The sequence below is a fragment of the Zootoca vivipara genome, chromosome 14 (assembly GCF_965207765.1).
Source record: "Zootoca vivipara chromosome 14, rZooViv2.hap1.1, whole genome shotgun sequence".
NCBI classification, from domain to species: Eukaryota; Metazoa; Chordata; class Lepidosauria; order Squamata; family Lacertidae; genus Zootoca; species Zootoca vivipara.
Window position 1 is genome coordinate 36,248,265 of NC_142597.1, and position 12,931 is coordinate 36,261,195.

Consider the following 12,931-nt stretch of genomic DNA (forward strand, 5'->3'; position numbering starts at 1 on the left):
GGTGGTGGGTGCGGTCCGCCCTGGGTGTCAGCACTGAGGGGGGTGACAAAATGCTGGGCGGCACTCACCGCGGGGCCTGCAGTGCATCCAAGCCACGCGTCTCTCCTGGGAGTGACACGGTGGCTTGGGCACACGCAGGCTCCAAGCTGCCAAACGGTCCTCCCGCTGTCTCTCCCCCAGCTGTAGGGTAGCTGAATGGGAGGAGGCAGGCAGACTCCGGAGGCCCCTGGCCCTCATGCCTCTGCTAGGGGGTGGCTATTAACAAATTAGAGTTTGGTTCAGACCAGTGGTGGTTGCCCTGGGTGGAAAATTGTTAGGGGGGCAGGGCGGGAATTTCAACACCTAGTGCTGCTTCAATACAGCTGCACGCTTCGATCGCTGGGCTCTGTTGAAAATGGCTTCTCCATGCGAACCAGGAAGTGACCTCTCCAGACAATGGAACAACTTTTCATTTCTTGTCTCTGCGACTGCTCCTCCTGGAGCTACAATTCTTACATGAAGAGGATTTGGTTGTTAAACCACTCTGAAAATTGTAGCTCTGTGATATTGTTTTAAACGTACAGCGCAAATGGGGGTCTAAGATGGAGGAAAGTTTTGGGGAATGAAAGAGATACACTCCCCGGCTGAAGATACAAACACGCTACCTGCCCACGGCAATTAGACTTGAAAAAAAAGGCTACTATTGGGTATGTGGCCTCACCTCTGCTAGAATTCAGCATAATTGCTGACGGCAGGGAGGAATAAGTGTGGTCAGGGAATGTGTGTTTTTTGCATATGCCTGGCTGTATATGGTACCCACAACAGTTTCTCAGGTTCTGAAATGTGCTTGCTGCCACCCAAAGCCTTTGTGTTCAGTGCCCTCGATATGCTGATGGCACCTAGCTCTGCCACGTTCTCCAGCTTGCCTTATTTACCAGGGGCAGTTCCCTGTGTTCTGGGGACTTGGCAAATCTCTGTCCCTATTTTGTCCTTGTTAGAGAGCCACCCTGTCTCTCGTAACACACGTATATCTAAATGCAGGCAAGCAGACTCTCTGAACAGCACACAGCCTGGTATTTCACCCCCCTGCTGGTGCAGAATTTATATATCAAAAAGTTAACCTATTTTAGGACAGTCATGCTTTTCTCTTTGACAAGAACAAACATGTTGTTGTTTTTTAAATTAGAAAGCAAGCGGTTGCCAAGATAGTGAGTATAGCAAGCAACTTCAATAGCATTAAATGGTGCAGTAGGTGCCTTGGGCAGTGATTGTCAGTACCTGTTCTGATACCCTCACCCCCCCCCCCAATACACACTACTCCCCACAATAGCCAAGCACCCAGAGTGCTTTTTGGCAAAGGAAACAGCAGCCAGCCATGTTTGTCAATTTCTGGAGTCACAAAGCTAAAATAGAGTGGTGGGGCATTTCTAATTTCCCCCGCCCGCACCTGCACTTTCATATCCGTTTCTCCCGCAGGCCGGTTTCAGATAATATGTAGCATGTGTGAACTTAAAGTGGGGAGAGGTTTGCACACAGGTACATATCCTTCCATGCTGACCTTCTCTCCTGACCATCCTTGGAGTTGGGAATCCTAGACAATCCGGGTTCTTGACTGCAGATGGGAATCCACAACAATTGGGGTTCTTGACTGTGTGGCTTGAACACAGTGTCTCCCTGAAGACTCCTTCAAAGAGCAGTGGCAGCGCATAGGGGTTTTGGTTGTGCACCCAAGCAGTTTCAGACCTTTTGTATTGATCTTTTGTCTGAAGAGGACTTGCATGTGCCTATGTGGGACAACTTGCAGGTCGTTCTTTCATTCATGCTCTATCACACACTCTTCTTAATTCTGTATAAAAATGTGCCACAGTATTGCTAGACACGGCTTTTCCTGTTTTCTCCCTCCCTTTCAGAAAGCAAGTTACATGTGTGTGTGTGTGTGTGGGGGTGAGTCTTTTGTAGAAGTTAAAAGCAAATGAGGGGTGGGGAGCCCAAATGCTTAACTCATCTTCGCATCTGATTAAAATATACACAAGTCTAAGGAATTTAGCTCAAATGGGTTTCAAATTGCTCTATTAGCAGGGGAAACTGGCTAAGCCCCCCTCTGGCTTATTTGAAACTGTGTATTAATCTAATCATAGCTCTGGAAGCATGTATAGGCACATAGAAACCACTAGGCAATTTACAAAACCAACAGATTCAAGGAGGCTGGCAGCCTCCCTTCCTGTTTTGTGATCTGCCATTTTCTTGAATAATAATAACAAACAAACAAAAAACCACCTTGCGTTTTTTTCTTTTCAGCAAAAGTAGCTTTGGCCTTTTCTTCAGCTTAAGGAATTTCAGAAGTGCAAAGTAACCTTGGAAGGAAACGTTACTTGATATTAGCCCCAGAATCCATTTGCTTCTGGTGCAATACACCTTGTGTTTCATCACCGTGGATTGGATGATAAATACTGTCAGGAGCTGCGGGGATGAGAATCAAGAAAACCAAGGCACGTTGTAGTGAGTCATGAAGGCTAGAGGTTGAGTAGTGTAATCACGCCACCTCCCTGGGCTTAAAGTTGGCTCACCTCTACAGATCTACAAAAGCTTTCCAGTTCAGGTTGAGAATTTATCTGGGCAAGGGGTCGTTGTTCCTGACTGAGACATTCAAAATTAAGAGCATAAAAATGCCTACTGGACCAGGCCAGCGGCCCATCTCATCCGGCATCCTGTTCTCACAGGGGCCAACCAGATGCCCACAAGCAGGATCAAAGCACAGGAGCCCTCTCCCCTCCTGCAATTTCCAGCAACTATTGTTCAGAAGCATTGCTGTCTCCAACTGAGGAATCCAACACCAAAAGAACCTAGGTCACGTACAGTTCAAGCATAAACCACAAAAATGCAACCTGCTGAGAAAATTACATACAATGTTTAATTTATCTCCACATAGGGGTAAACAATGTAGTAAATAGTAGTGGCACTCAACCGCTCTGTCATGTAAGTCCAAATAAAGTATTACAACAAATGTTCAAACAGGACCCAATATATGTGGATCCTATGAAGTGTGAAGTCCATAAGTAAATGCAAGCAGAGCAAGGTTTTCCGGAATAAAAACAACCTGTTTTGCCTTTTGGCTTCTTCAGCCGCTTGAGGCCTAAGTGGTGTAAAAAGATGTGAATGAAAATCTATTCTTATACATTCATATAACAAAATGATCTATTCAATATTATAAATGTTGTTGTTGCTGTTGTTGTTTAGTCGTTTAGTCATGTCCGACTCCTCGTGACCCTATGGACCATAGCACGCCAGGCACTCCTGTCTTCCACTGCCTGGTCAAACCCTTTTCGTAGCTTCGAGAACACTGTCCAGCCATCTCATCCTCTGTTGTCCCCTTCTCCTTGTGCCCTCAATCTTTCCCAACATCAGGGTCTTTTCCAGGGAGTCTTCTCTTCTCATGAGGTGGCCAAAGTATTGGAGCCTCAGCTTCACGATCTGTCCTTCCAGTGAGCACTCAGGGCTGATTTCCTTCAGAATGGATAGGTTTGATCTTCTTGCAGTTCATGGGACTCTCAAGAGTCTCCTCCAGCACCATAATTCAAAAAGCATCAATTCTTCGGCGATCAGCCTTCTTTATGGTCCAGCTCTCACTTCCATACATCACTACCGGGAAAACCATAGCTTTAACTATACGGACCTTTGTATGCAAGGTGATGTCTCTGCTTTTTAAGATGCTGTCTAGGTTTGTCATTGCTTTTCTCCCAATAAGCATGTGTCTTTTAATTTCGTGGCTGCTGTCACCATCAATATTATAAATACATACCAACATAAGATTATAACCAGGAATACCACAAGTATTTCTAAGGTTTTAAATCCCTTCACAATTTGGTAAGGAACATCCTTTCTTCAATGTAACATTTGGTGAGGAACTTCCTTTCTCCAACTGAGTAGACAGAGCATGGACACCAGGGCCAGTGGCCAAATTGTTCTTTGGCTCGACCTTCTGCTTTTGATTATGAGCAATTTCCCCTACATCAATGCATGCTTGTGTATTGTTTACACTCATATGTGCATTTATACACAGATTGTATAATATGGTTGGAGAACTGCATAGCAAAAGCCAGAAATACAGATTTAGAAGCTTCACATGTTGCTTCAGAAATTGTGGATTAAGTAGATTTGCATTTAAATGCAAATGGAATGAAACATCTCCTCATCCCTGCTTTTCCAGGTCCCAGATCAACACCTCCCTGCCAGGCTCTGCTCATTCCTTGAGGAGCAGAAGGCTCAGAAATTAGCACTCCTTCTCTACTCTGACAAGTCCCTCTCAGCGCATGGTTTGTGCTGCCAGACTGACATTGTATCCCTCGCTTTCAGTGGCTAGTGGGTAGGGCTGGGCAATATATTGACATATTGACCAAAACCAGTTTAAAGTCCTTACCAGTGCCGAGGGCCTTCTGGCAGATCCCTCGCTGTCTGAAGCCAAGTTGCAGGGAACCAGGCAGAGAGCCTTCTCGGTAGTGGCACCCGCCCTGTGGAACAACCTCCCACCAGATGTCAAAGAGAAAAACAACTACCAGACTTTTAGAGGACGTCTGAAGGCAGCCCTGTTTAGGGAAGCTTTTAATGTTTAAGAAATTATTGTATTTAATACTTCTGTTGGAAGCCGCCCAGAGTGGCTGGGGAAACCCAGCCCGATGGATGGGGTATAAATTATAATAATTATTATTAATAATAATTACCATGAAATCGGTTTCAAAATTTTTGACCAGGCAATATATGATGGTGGTGGTGTGGTGGTGGTGTGTGTGTGTGTTTGTGTGCTATCACAGTGTGGGAAAAACCGTGAAGCCAGCCAGAGCTTCTCTCGATTCCTGCAGTTCCTGTTATCTCTGCCGGCTTAGCCCTCCCCTGGCTCCTTCAGGGGGCAGCGAATCACAAGAGCAGGCCCCTGCAAAAATCACAATGTGGGAAGAACCGTGAAGCCAGCCCAGTGCCTCTACGTAGCTCCATCCTTATTTCAGACATTGTGCTATATTGGTATATTGCCATCTTTAGCTGGTGATATATCACAATGTTGAAACCCAGATATCGCCAGTGGTACATCAGAGGGGTGCTGTTTCTGTAGATAACGGGCACCAGAGATTTTATTTGGGGATCTTGGGCTCAGGAACTGCTGAGCTGCTGGCCTTGGCCTGCGTTAGTCCTGTGTTGACCTCTGGTGGTGATGGATCTGGCTGCTCCTTCCTCCTTGGAGCCTGGGCTCCTGTTCTTGATTGGGATCCTGCTAGCTGCCATTTGAAGGGCAATTTATGGCTTTGCTCAGATGCAGCTCCAAGTTGCTTTCCTATGGTTAGTGGAAAGGGGTGTGTGTGTGTGTGTGTGTGTGTGTGTGTGTGTGTTTGTGTGTGTGTGTGTGTGTTACGAACAAAATGTGGTAATCGGGGGTAAAAATTAGCAGTTGAAAAAAATGGGGGTGGAATTAATCATGTTGGTTATATGTGCTTTGTTGTTGTTTAGTCGTTTAGTCGTGTCCGACTCTTTGTGACCCCATGGACCAGAGCACGCCAGGCACTCCTGTCTTCCACTGCCTCCCGCAGTTTGGTCAAACTCCTGTTAGAAGCTTTGAGAACACTGTCAACCATCTTGTCCTCTGTCGTCCCCTTCTCCTAGTGCCCTCAATCTTTCCCAACTTCAGGGTCTTTTCCAGGGAGTCTTCTCTTCCCATGAGGTGTCCAAAGTATTCTCGGTCCACATACTGTATGTGCTTTATTAAGCACTTAAATGACAGGCAATAACAATGATAGCATGTTCAGAATTTATTATATAAGAATAGATTTCACTCAGCTTCCATACTTAACACAAGCAGCAAAAAACACCTTCTGTTTTGAGTGAACCTCCTCTTCTTCACCATTCTTTTCATTGCATGCCCTTAAAGCACTCCCTTTTGTGTGCAGACTCATAAATGAATTTTGGCTGTATAGTAGATTACTGACTCCTCTCCTAAGGAGAAGCCACCATTTACAAGGAGGAAAGCGTATGTTGTGTGTGCTCAACTTTTTCTCCTTTTTCCTTTTTGCAGGGGGTGTCTGATGGGGAAATTGGACAGTTGGAAAATATGCTTAACCCGCCCCGCCCCCTACATGATTGGGTGCAAATAAATAGATTCCATCCCCTGCACACTTTGTTGTGTTGTCTTGCCCCTTCTGGCGTTGGAGGCAAGAATATAGCTTTATGAGTTTGATTACCCAGATTCAACAAGAATACAGAATTTTGGAAGCAATAGACTCTCTCACTGCTGATTCTCTCCCACTCCTTCCTGCCAATACAATACTTCTTTGTTTGGGTATCTTCCTTTGAACTTTGGCATAGAGTTTTCTTAATGGATCTGAAGGTTGATTGTGAATTCTTCCCGCGTGTGGGAGGTAACAATGAGAGCGTGTTAAGGTATGAATAGAAAACATGGTACTGCAAACCCCACGCTGCAAAAGAAAATTTTAAAAAAGGAATGTGCTATAAAAGAAGAGTTTCAACCAAGCAAAAAAAATCTAACCTGTCCCCTTGACAACATACCAAATAGTTTTCCATACAAAAGGAGAGAGAAAGAGAAAGTTCTTGATTCCTTCCATTCTTTTTCCATGAATCTCCCACCCCATATTTAGGGCTCAATGGTTATATCATTTAAGTAATCCTTTAGCAAAATATTGCACTCATGGCCAGAGTACTCATTTTCTCCTCCCAGGTTTGCATCCCCTCTTCTCACATCAACTTGGCATTTACTGGCCACCGAGCATGCTCAGTCCTCATTAGACTCTCACCTCCCTAAAATATTTTTAATACTGCAAACTCTAGGGTTACCCTGAACCTTCTGGTCCATAAGAACATGATAACAGTCTTCGTAGATCAGGTCAAAGCTCTGTCTACTACAACACAAGAAGAGTCAAGAGTTCCTACCTCTTGTGTGTGGTGTTGAGCATGCACTGGGATGTTAGTGGTGGGGCTTGCCAATTTCCACCCACCCACCCATGTTGGGGCTTCATGCATTTGCCCTGAATGCATGAATTGGCCTGAAGAGAGCCTACAAAATATGTGCAGATACCTATATGCCAGGCATCCCCAAACTTCGGCCCTCCAGATGTTTTGGACTACAATTCCCATCTTCCCTGACCACTGGTCCTCTTAGCTATGGATCATGGGAGTTGTAGGCCAAAACATCTGGAGGGCCACAGTTTGGGGATGCCTGCTGTAGGCAGCTTGGACTGAGAGTCAAAATGGCACAGGGAAAACCCCGCCCTGAATGGGAAAGTCTTTTCTTCCTACTCAGGGGGAGCCAATATTTGCACTTCCCTGAATTTTACGATGCAGTTCTCCAAACAGCTGATCTGCACACACAAAATAATGTATTCGGTGTGCAAAAAAGTGTGTACCTTGATGAGAATAGAATGAAAAATGCGTAAGGAAAGTTATTTGCAAAAATATGTATGTTAGTCCAAACTGTGTACAAAAATGGGTATGTTTAGAAAAAAAATCCCTGCTAGAATGCTGATGAATTTTCATGAGGAGTGTTTTTGGGCAGGGAGGGAATTGTAAGTTGCTGCGAAACTGGAGCACTGAATTTAAGATTGAGAAAAGGAGGAGCCGAGAGAATCTGAAACGGCCAGATTCATCTGTCCTTACATGTAACGTAACTCTGGCGCTGCTTCTGTTGCTGCCAACTCTGTCAAAGGATTTCATCATCAAGTCTTTGGGGAGAGGAGCGTCTTTGTTCAGAGGAAAGATTTCTTACCTGGTGCTTCATAAATTACACATAAACTGACTTCCTATGGATGTCTTCCTTTTGAAAGGTGGCAGGCGTAAAGGAACGAGCAAAGCACAAAGGAAAATAAGCATCTAAATCAAAGCATGTCGTTCAGCTTAGGGAAGCTGGGAAAGGGACGTCTCATAAATATAACTCTGAAGTTTCTCTCTCTCTCTTAACGTCTTCTCAGACGCTCCGCGTAATTATGCACAGCTCAGTTAATTTTCTGGTTGATCTCGGTGTTTGTGTGGAAGAAAATTAATCAAGCATCCTTCAACTCGGCTGCTTTAATCGAAGCAATAACTAACACTCTGGGTATGAATGGATATTTGAAAGAGGGTTGTTTTCATCTGAGAATCAAAAGCAACCCGGCAAATAGCTCTTTATTATGAAGAGTAAGTGGTGGTGGACAAAAGCTGTATTGCATTTCTGGGTGATTTGAGGTTATTTTGGGCTTGCCTCTCCACCGCTAACACCTTGTGGCAATTGGTGGTGTGCATTGTTATTTTTATTTACTAGAAATCTTTCCAATTTACAAATGCCTTGCTTCATAAACGGGAGACCTTTGCTATCCAACATATGCTTTGGCAGAGCTGTGGCCAGAGGTGCCAAGCTGTGCCCAAGACTGACCAGCCCATTGCATGCCGAGGTACCAAGACATCCCCCCAATAACTCACACCTCACACAATATTTTAAGCTTAAGGTTTTTGGCATTGATTTGGCCACAAGTTTATTTAAATACAACTGAATGTGAGTGGTTGCTTAGGCATTGGTTCTTGCCGTCTGTCCCCCGCCTGGGACAGATCCGACTCCCACTAGCCTAGTAGGGGAACCAGTAGGCGAGCACCCTCTGGGAGAGGTCGGGGCAGGGGCCCAAGCCCTTGACCTCATCCCTCAGATGCTCCCCGAGGCTCATGCGCGGCCCTGGCCCCTAACAGGGATAAATGGACTAACATGTAGAGCCCCAGGATTCCTTTAAGGGAATACCCCTAAAGGCAGCAGCAACCATGAGGAGCAGGCCCAACCAAATCCGTACCCCTCAACCATCCAATTTGAACCAATGCCTAACCGCCAACCTTACAAGTTGTGACTTATTGTAGCGTAATAGGCAAAAAAACACCTGGCACCAGCCAATCAGCCAAGTGGCAAAATTCCTACCAGGCCCCTGATCCAAAGCAGGCGACCCCATGACAGGCGCAGCAAGGTCAATGCAAAGACACCTAAAATTAGAGGAGGGTGGGCGGGAGATTTGTTGCGAGCAGCAAAAGTGGAACTGAAGCTGCTCTCCAGGCATATATAGGGTAAGGCTGTCAATCAATCACTTGCTACAAGCAATATTTCCCCAGCAACAGCACACCCACCAATTACACATGTGGCCATCCAAACTGACCCACCTCTTCCACCCCTGGGATGTATTGTTAACCCTTCCGCAACCCATGCTCTCCTTTATGGGAGAACCTGCTTTGTGCACTGTGCACATGTGATGTCATGCACATGACATCACATCGTTGGGAGGAGGCCGAGTGTGGAGCCCAGTGCGGTGAAGTCTTCAGTGGCTGGTGGCTCCTCCTTTCATGCACTCAGGAGGAGCTGGCCACTGAAGCCACACTGTGCTTGGCTCTGCTTTCAGCCTCCTTCCGTCTCAGTTCACAAGACAGAAAGAGAGCATGCACTCTTTTCCAAGGGATCTGGATAAAAATCAGAGCCAGTAAAGTGAATCTGCGCCTTGGAGACCACCAAGATGAAAGAGGAAGTGGGAAAGAGCGTTTATTCTTCTAAGTTCCTCCTTCAGCTCTCTGTACTTTTCCAGAGAGAGAAAGGAAGCTATCCTCTACATCTCATGAGCAAGGGGGAGGTGACTTGGGAGCTCAGTGGATTCGTGGGGAAGACCTCAAAGGGGCCATTGCACCCCCTGTTGTAGAAGCACCCCCATGCTGATTGGAATGGGTTCTCCAGATCTGCATGTGAAGATTTAATCCACATTACGCCAGGCTTTCCAAGCAATGTTCTGGTGCTCTGATGTCATTAAGCCAACTATATAGGAAGCATCCCTGACCACTTGAATATGGGAATTTTCTGCCACACCAATTTGCTTGCAAACGAGGGTGGTAGTACGCCTCTCTGTTAAAATGGCAAACACTTAAAAGAATTCTTAACGTGAGCTCTGAAGCTATTCCAGGCAAAACACTCTCGTCCTTCTGTCTCCTATATTCTAATACGGTACCAGAAATCTCTGTGGGATGCAAAGTGGAGGCATTAAGGAAATTTATTAACTTGCTAAAACTGAGCTGCCTTTGCTGCTGCTAGTAGCTAGGCCTGCTCCATGAAAGTTTGGCATAGTTCAGGCGACTTTCCATCAATATAACAGTATTCAAAGGAGGCTCCAATCCAGGCATGCTGTTTATCTCTATAACCAGGAAGGCCATTTGCCTGCTTAGGTCTTTAATCCCACAAGTCATAAGAGGCACATAGAACTGTTGGGGAGAATCCCCAGAGGTGCTTTGCTTCAGAAAGCCACAGCAACGCTTGCCGTAATTCAAAAGCCAAATGTTGAAATATGTTTATGGGCATTTAGTTTAGTGCATAAGTGGAAAAAGTGGAGGTGCCTGAGAGATGTATTGCTGCAATGGTGTTACATATGATAAAACCTACCAGGTACCCCCCTCAACATTCTCCTTAGTCCCCATTTTTGCCATTAAAGGTTAATAGTTACACCCTAGTGGGTATCGTACAGGGACCCAGGTGGCGCTGTGGGTTAAACCACTGAGCCTAGGGCTTGCTGATCAGAAGGTCGGCGGTTCGAATCCCTGTGATGGGGTGAGCTCCCGTTGCTTGGTCCCAGCTCCTGCCAACATAGCAGTTTGAAAGCACGTCAAAATGCAAGTACAGTCGTACCTCAGGTTACGAACACCTCAGGTTACGAACAACTCGGGTTACGAACTGCGCAAACCCGGAAGTATTTTTGCCGCACGCGCGTGCGCAAAGGCAGCACACGCGGTTTGCGCATGCGCAAAGCGCGAAAATAGCGCTTTGTGCATGCGCAAAATGGCGGTTCGGGTTACGAACTTTTTGGGTTACGAACTGCGGCCCGGAACGGATGGTGTTTGTAACCCGAGGTATTACTGTAGATAAATAGGTACCGCTACAGCGGGAAGGTAAACGGCATTTCCGTGCGCTGCTCTGGTTCGCCAGAAGCGGCTTTGTCATGCTGGCCACATGACCTGGAAGCTGTACGCCGGCTCCCTCGGCCAATAATGCGAGATGAGCGCGCAACCCCAGAGTCGGTTACCTTCACCTTTAGTGGGTATCGTAGAGTTGGAAGGGACACCAAGGGTCATCTAATCCAACCCCCTGTAATGCAGGAATCTCAGCTACTTCATCCATGACAGATGGCCATCCATCCTCTGCTTAAAAACCTCCACGGAAGGAGAGCCCACCACCTCCCGAGGGAGTCTGTTCCACTGTCAAACAGCTCTTACCCGTCATGTAGGATTCTACATCTATACAGTTTGCAGCATGAAGTATCTACGCATTCCATCTACTGCTACTTAACAGGGTCTGTTCCTGTTCCCTGGTATCTCTCTGTGAGTTGCTAGAGTTGTCCTCCTTCAGAGTTCGGTCAAAGTTAAATATCAGGGTGAGAAGTGAACTTATTGAACTGCTTTTAGATGGCATGCTAAATCAGGCATCCCCAAACTTCGGCCCTCCAGATGTTTTGGACTACAATTCCCATCTTCCCCGACCACTGGTCCTGTTAGCTAGGGATCATGGGAGCTGTAGGCCAAAACATCTGGAGGGCCACAGTTTGGGGATGCCTGTGCTAAACCATAGTTTAGTGGTAGGAGGATGAGCAGCATTGAAGCTCATGTACTTTCCTTTCATCCACTGCAGCCCTGAGGAGATGGAAGGTTTCTGCTTCTCTTTTATGCTTGATATACTTTAGCATGTTGTAGGAACTTAAATGATGGTTCATTATCCCTATGGTTAGTGGAAACAAGCCAGCTTTGTCAACAGCGTTGTCTCTCCCCAAGTCTTCTACATCTGGTTCATCTCCCAGACATCTTCCACCAGCAAGCCCTGCTTGACTGATGGACCTGATCCTGTAACCGTGCAGGAGGGAAGCCCAGGAGGTCATTCCCAGGATGCTTGAGGAATTCGATTTCAGCTATGATTTCAGACAGGAAAGGACTTGATTTCTATCTCTCAGACTAATGTGCAGGTTGGATCCAGTTTCTCCTCTGGCTTTTGCCCTTCCCAAATGTTCTGATGCAGTTTCTCTGCTCAAATGTGTAACTTGCAAGAAAATAGGTTTGGAAAATATGTATTTAAATGCAAATTTCTACGTAGATTAAAAAACCAACAACAGATTAGCTCAAAATTGGAACAGACTTGTGGGGAAGAAAAAAAAACACAGGCAAAAGTGACATGGAAACAAATTGGCTGATCTGTTCACCCCTGGTTCAATGCAATAACAGTCCTTGCGGATGTTCTGCTTCTGGGGGTTGTAGAAAGTATTCTAAGGGTTGATCTACACACAGGGGGAAAAAAACGCTATAAATAAGTCAGAAATGAAATTGTTATAACAGCATTAAAAAAGGTTGTGGATAATCACCTAGATATTTTTTTGCTCCCCAGCGCCATCTGGTGTTGCATGTTTATAACGCATTCAGAACGCTGTTTTTTGACTAGTGTAGCTGAGTCCTAAGTCTTTGGCTAACTTTGCTTCGCTCCCTCTCTGCCTTACAGGTGTAAAGAGCTGAAATACCCCAAGGATCTCCCGCAGATTTCTATTATTTTTATCTTCGTGAACGAGGCCTTGTCGGTCATCCTGCGTTCAGTGCACAGTGCGGTGAATCACACACCTGCTCACCTGCTGAAGGAGATAATTCTCGTAGATGACAACAGTGACGAAGGTGAGTGAGCTAATACCTTTGGAGGACAACACATGCAGGCCATTCTCAAATTAGTCACCCTTTGCTCTAATGGACCAACCTCCACTGGATGCTCACTTGGACTCCAGAGCATAGCTGCCAAGTCTCCCGTATTCCCCGGGAAACCCCCGTTTTTCCAGCCGTTCCCAGCTGGAAAAACGGATTTTTTTGTTTTTCCCCGGTTTACTTACCGGTCTGGGGAGGCTCCTTCTGTGCATGTCTGGAGTCTCTGGACATGCGCAGAAGC

At 46.0% G+C, this 12,931-nt stretch overlaps 1 protein-coding gene across 1 annotated transcript in view; it reads left to right on the top strand.

Moving 5' to 3' along the window:
* Nucleotides 1-12,931, top strand: part of GALNT17 (polypeptide N-acetylgalactosaminyltransferase 17) — a 121,440-nt gene that overhangs the window by 45,301 nt on the left and 63,208 nt on the right. Inside the window, exon 3 of the mRNA XM_035139012.3 lies at nucleotides 12,500-12,666. Coding sequence (XP_034994903.1) covers nucleotides 12,500-12,666 — 167 coding nt within the window. The remainder of the gene's footprint in view (nucleotides 1-12,499; nucleotides 12,667-12,931) is intronic.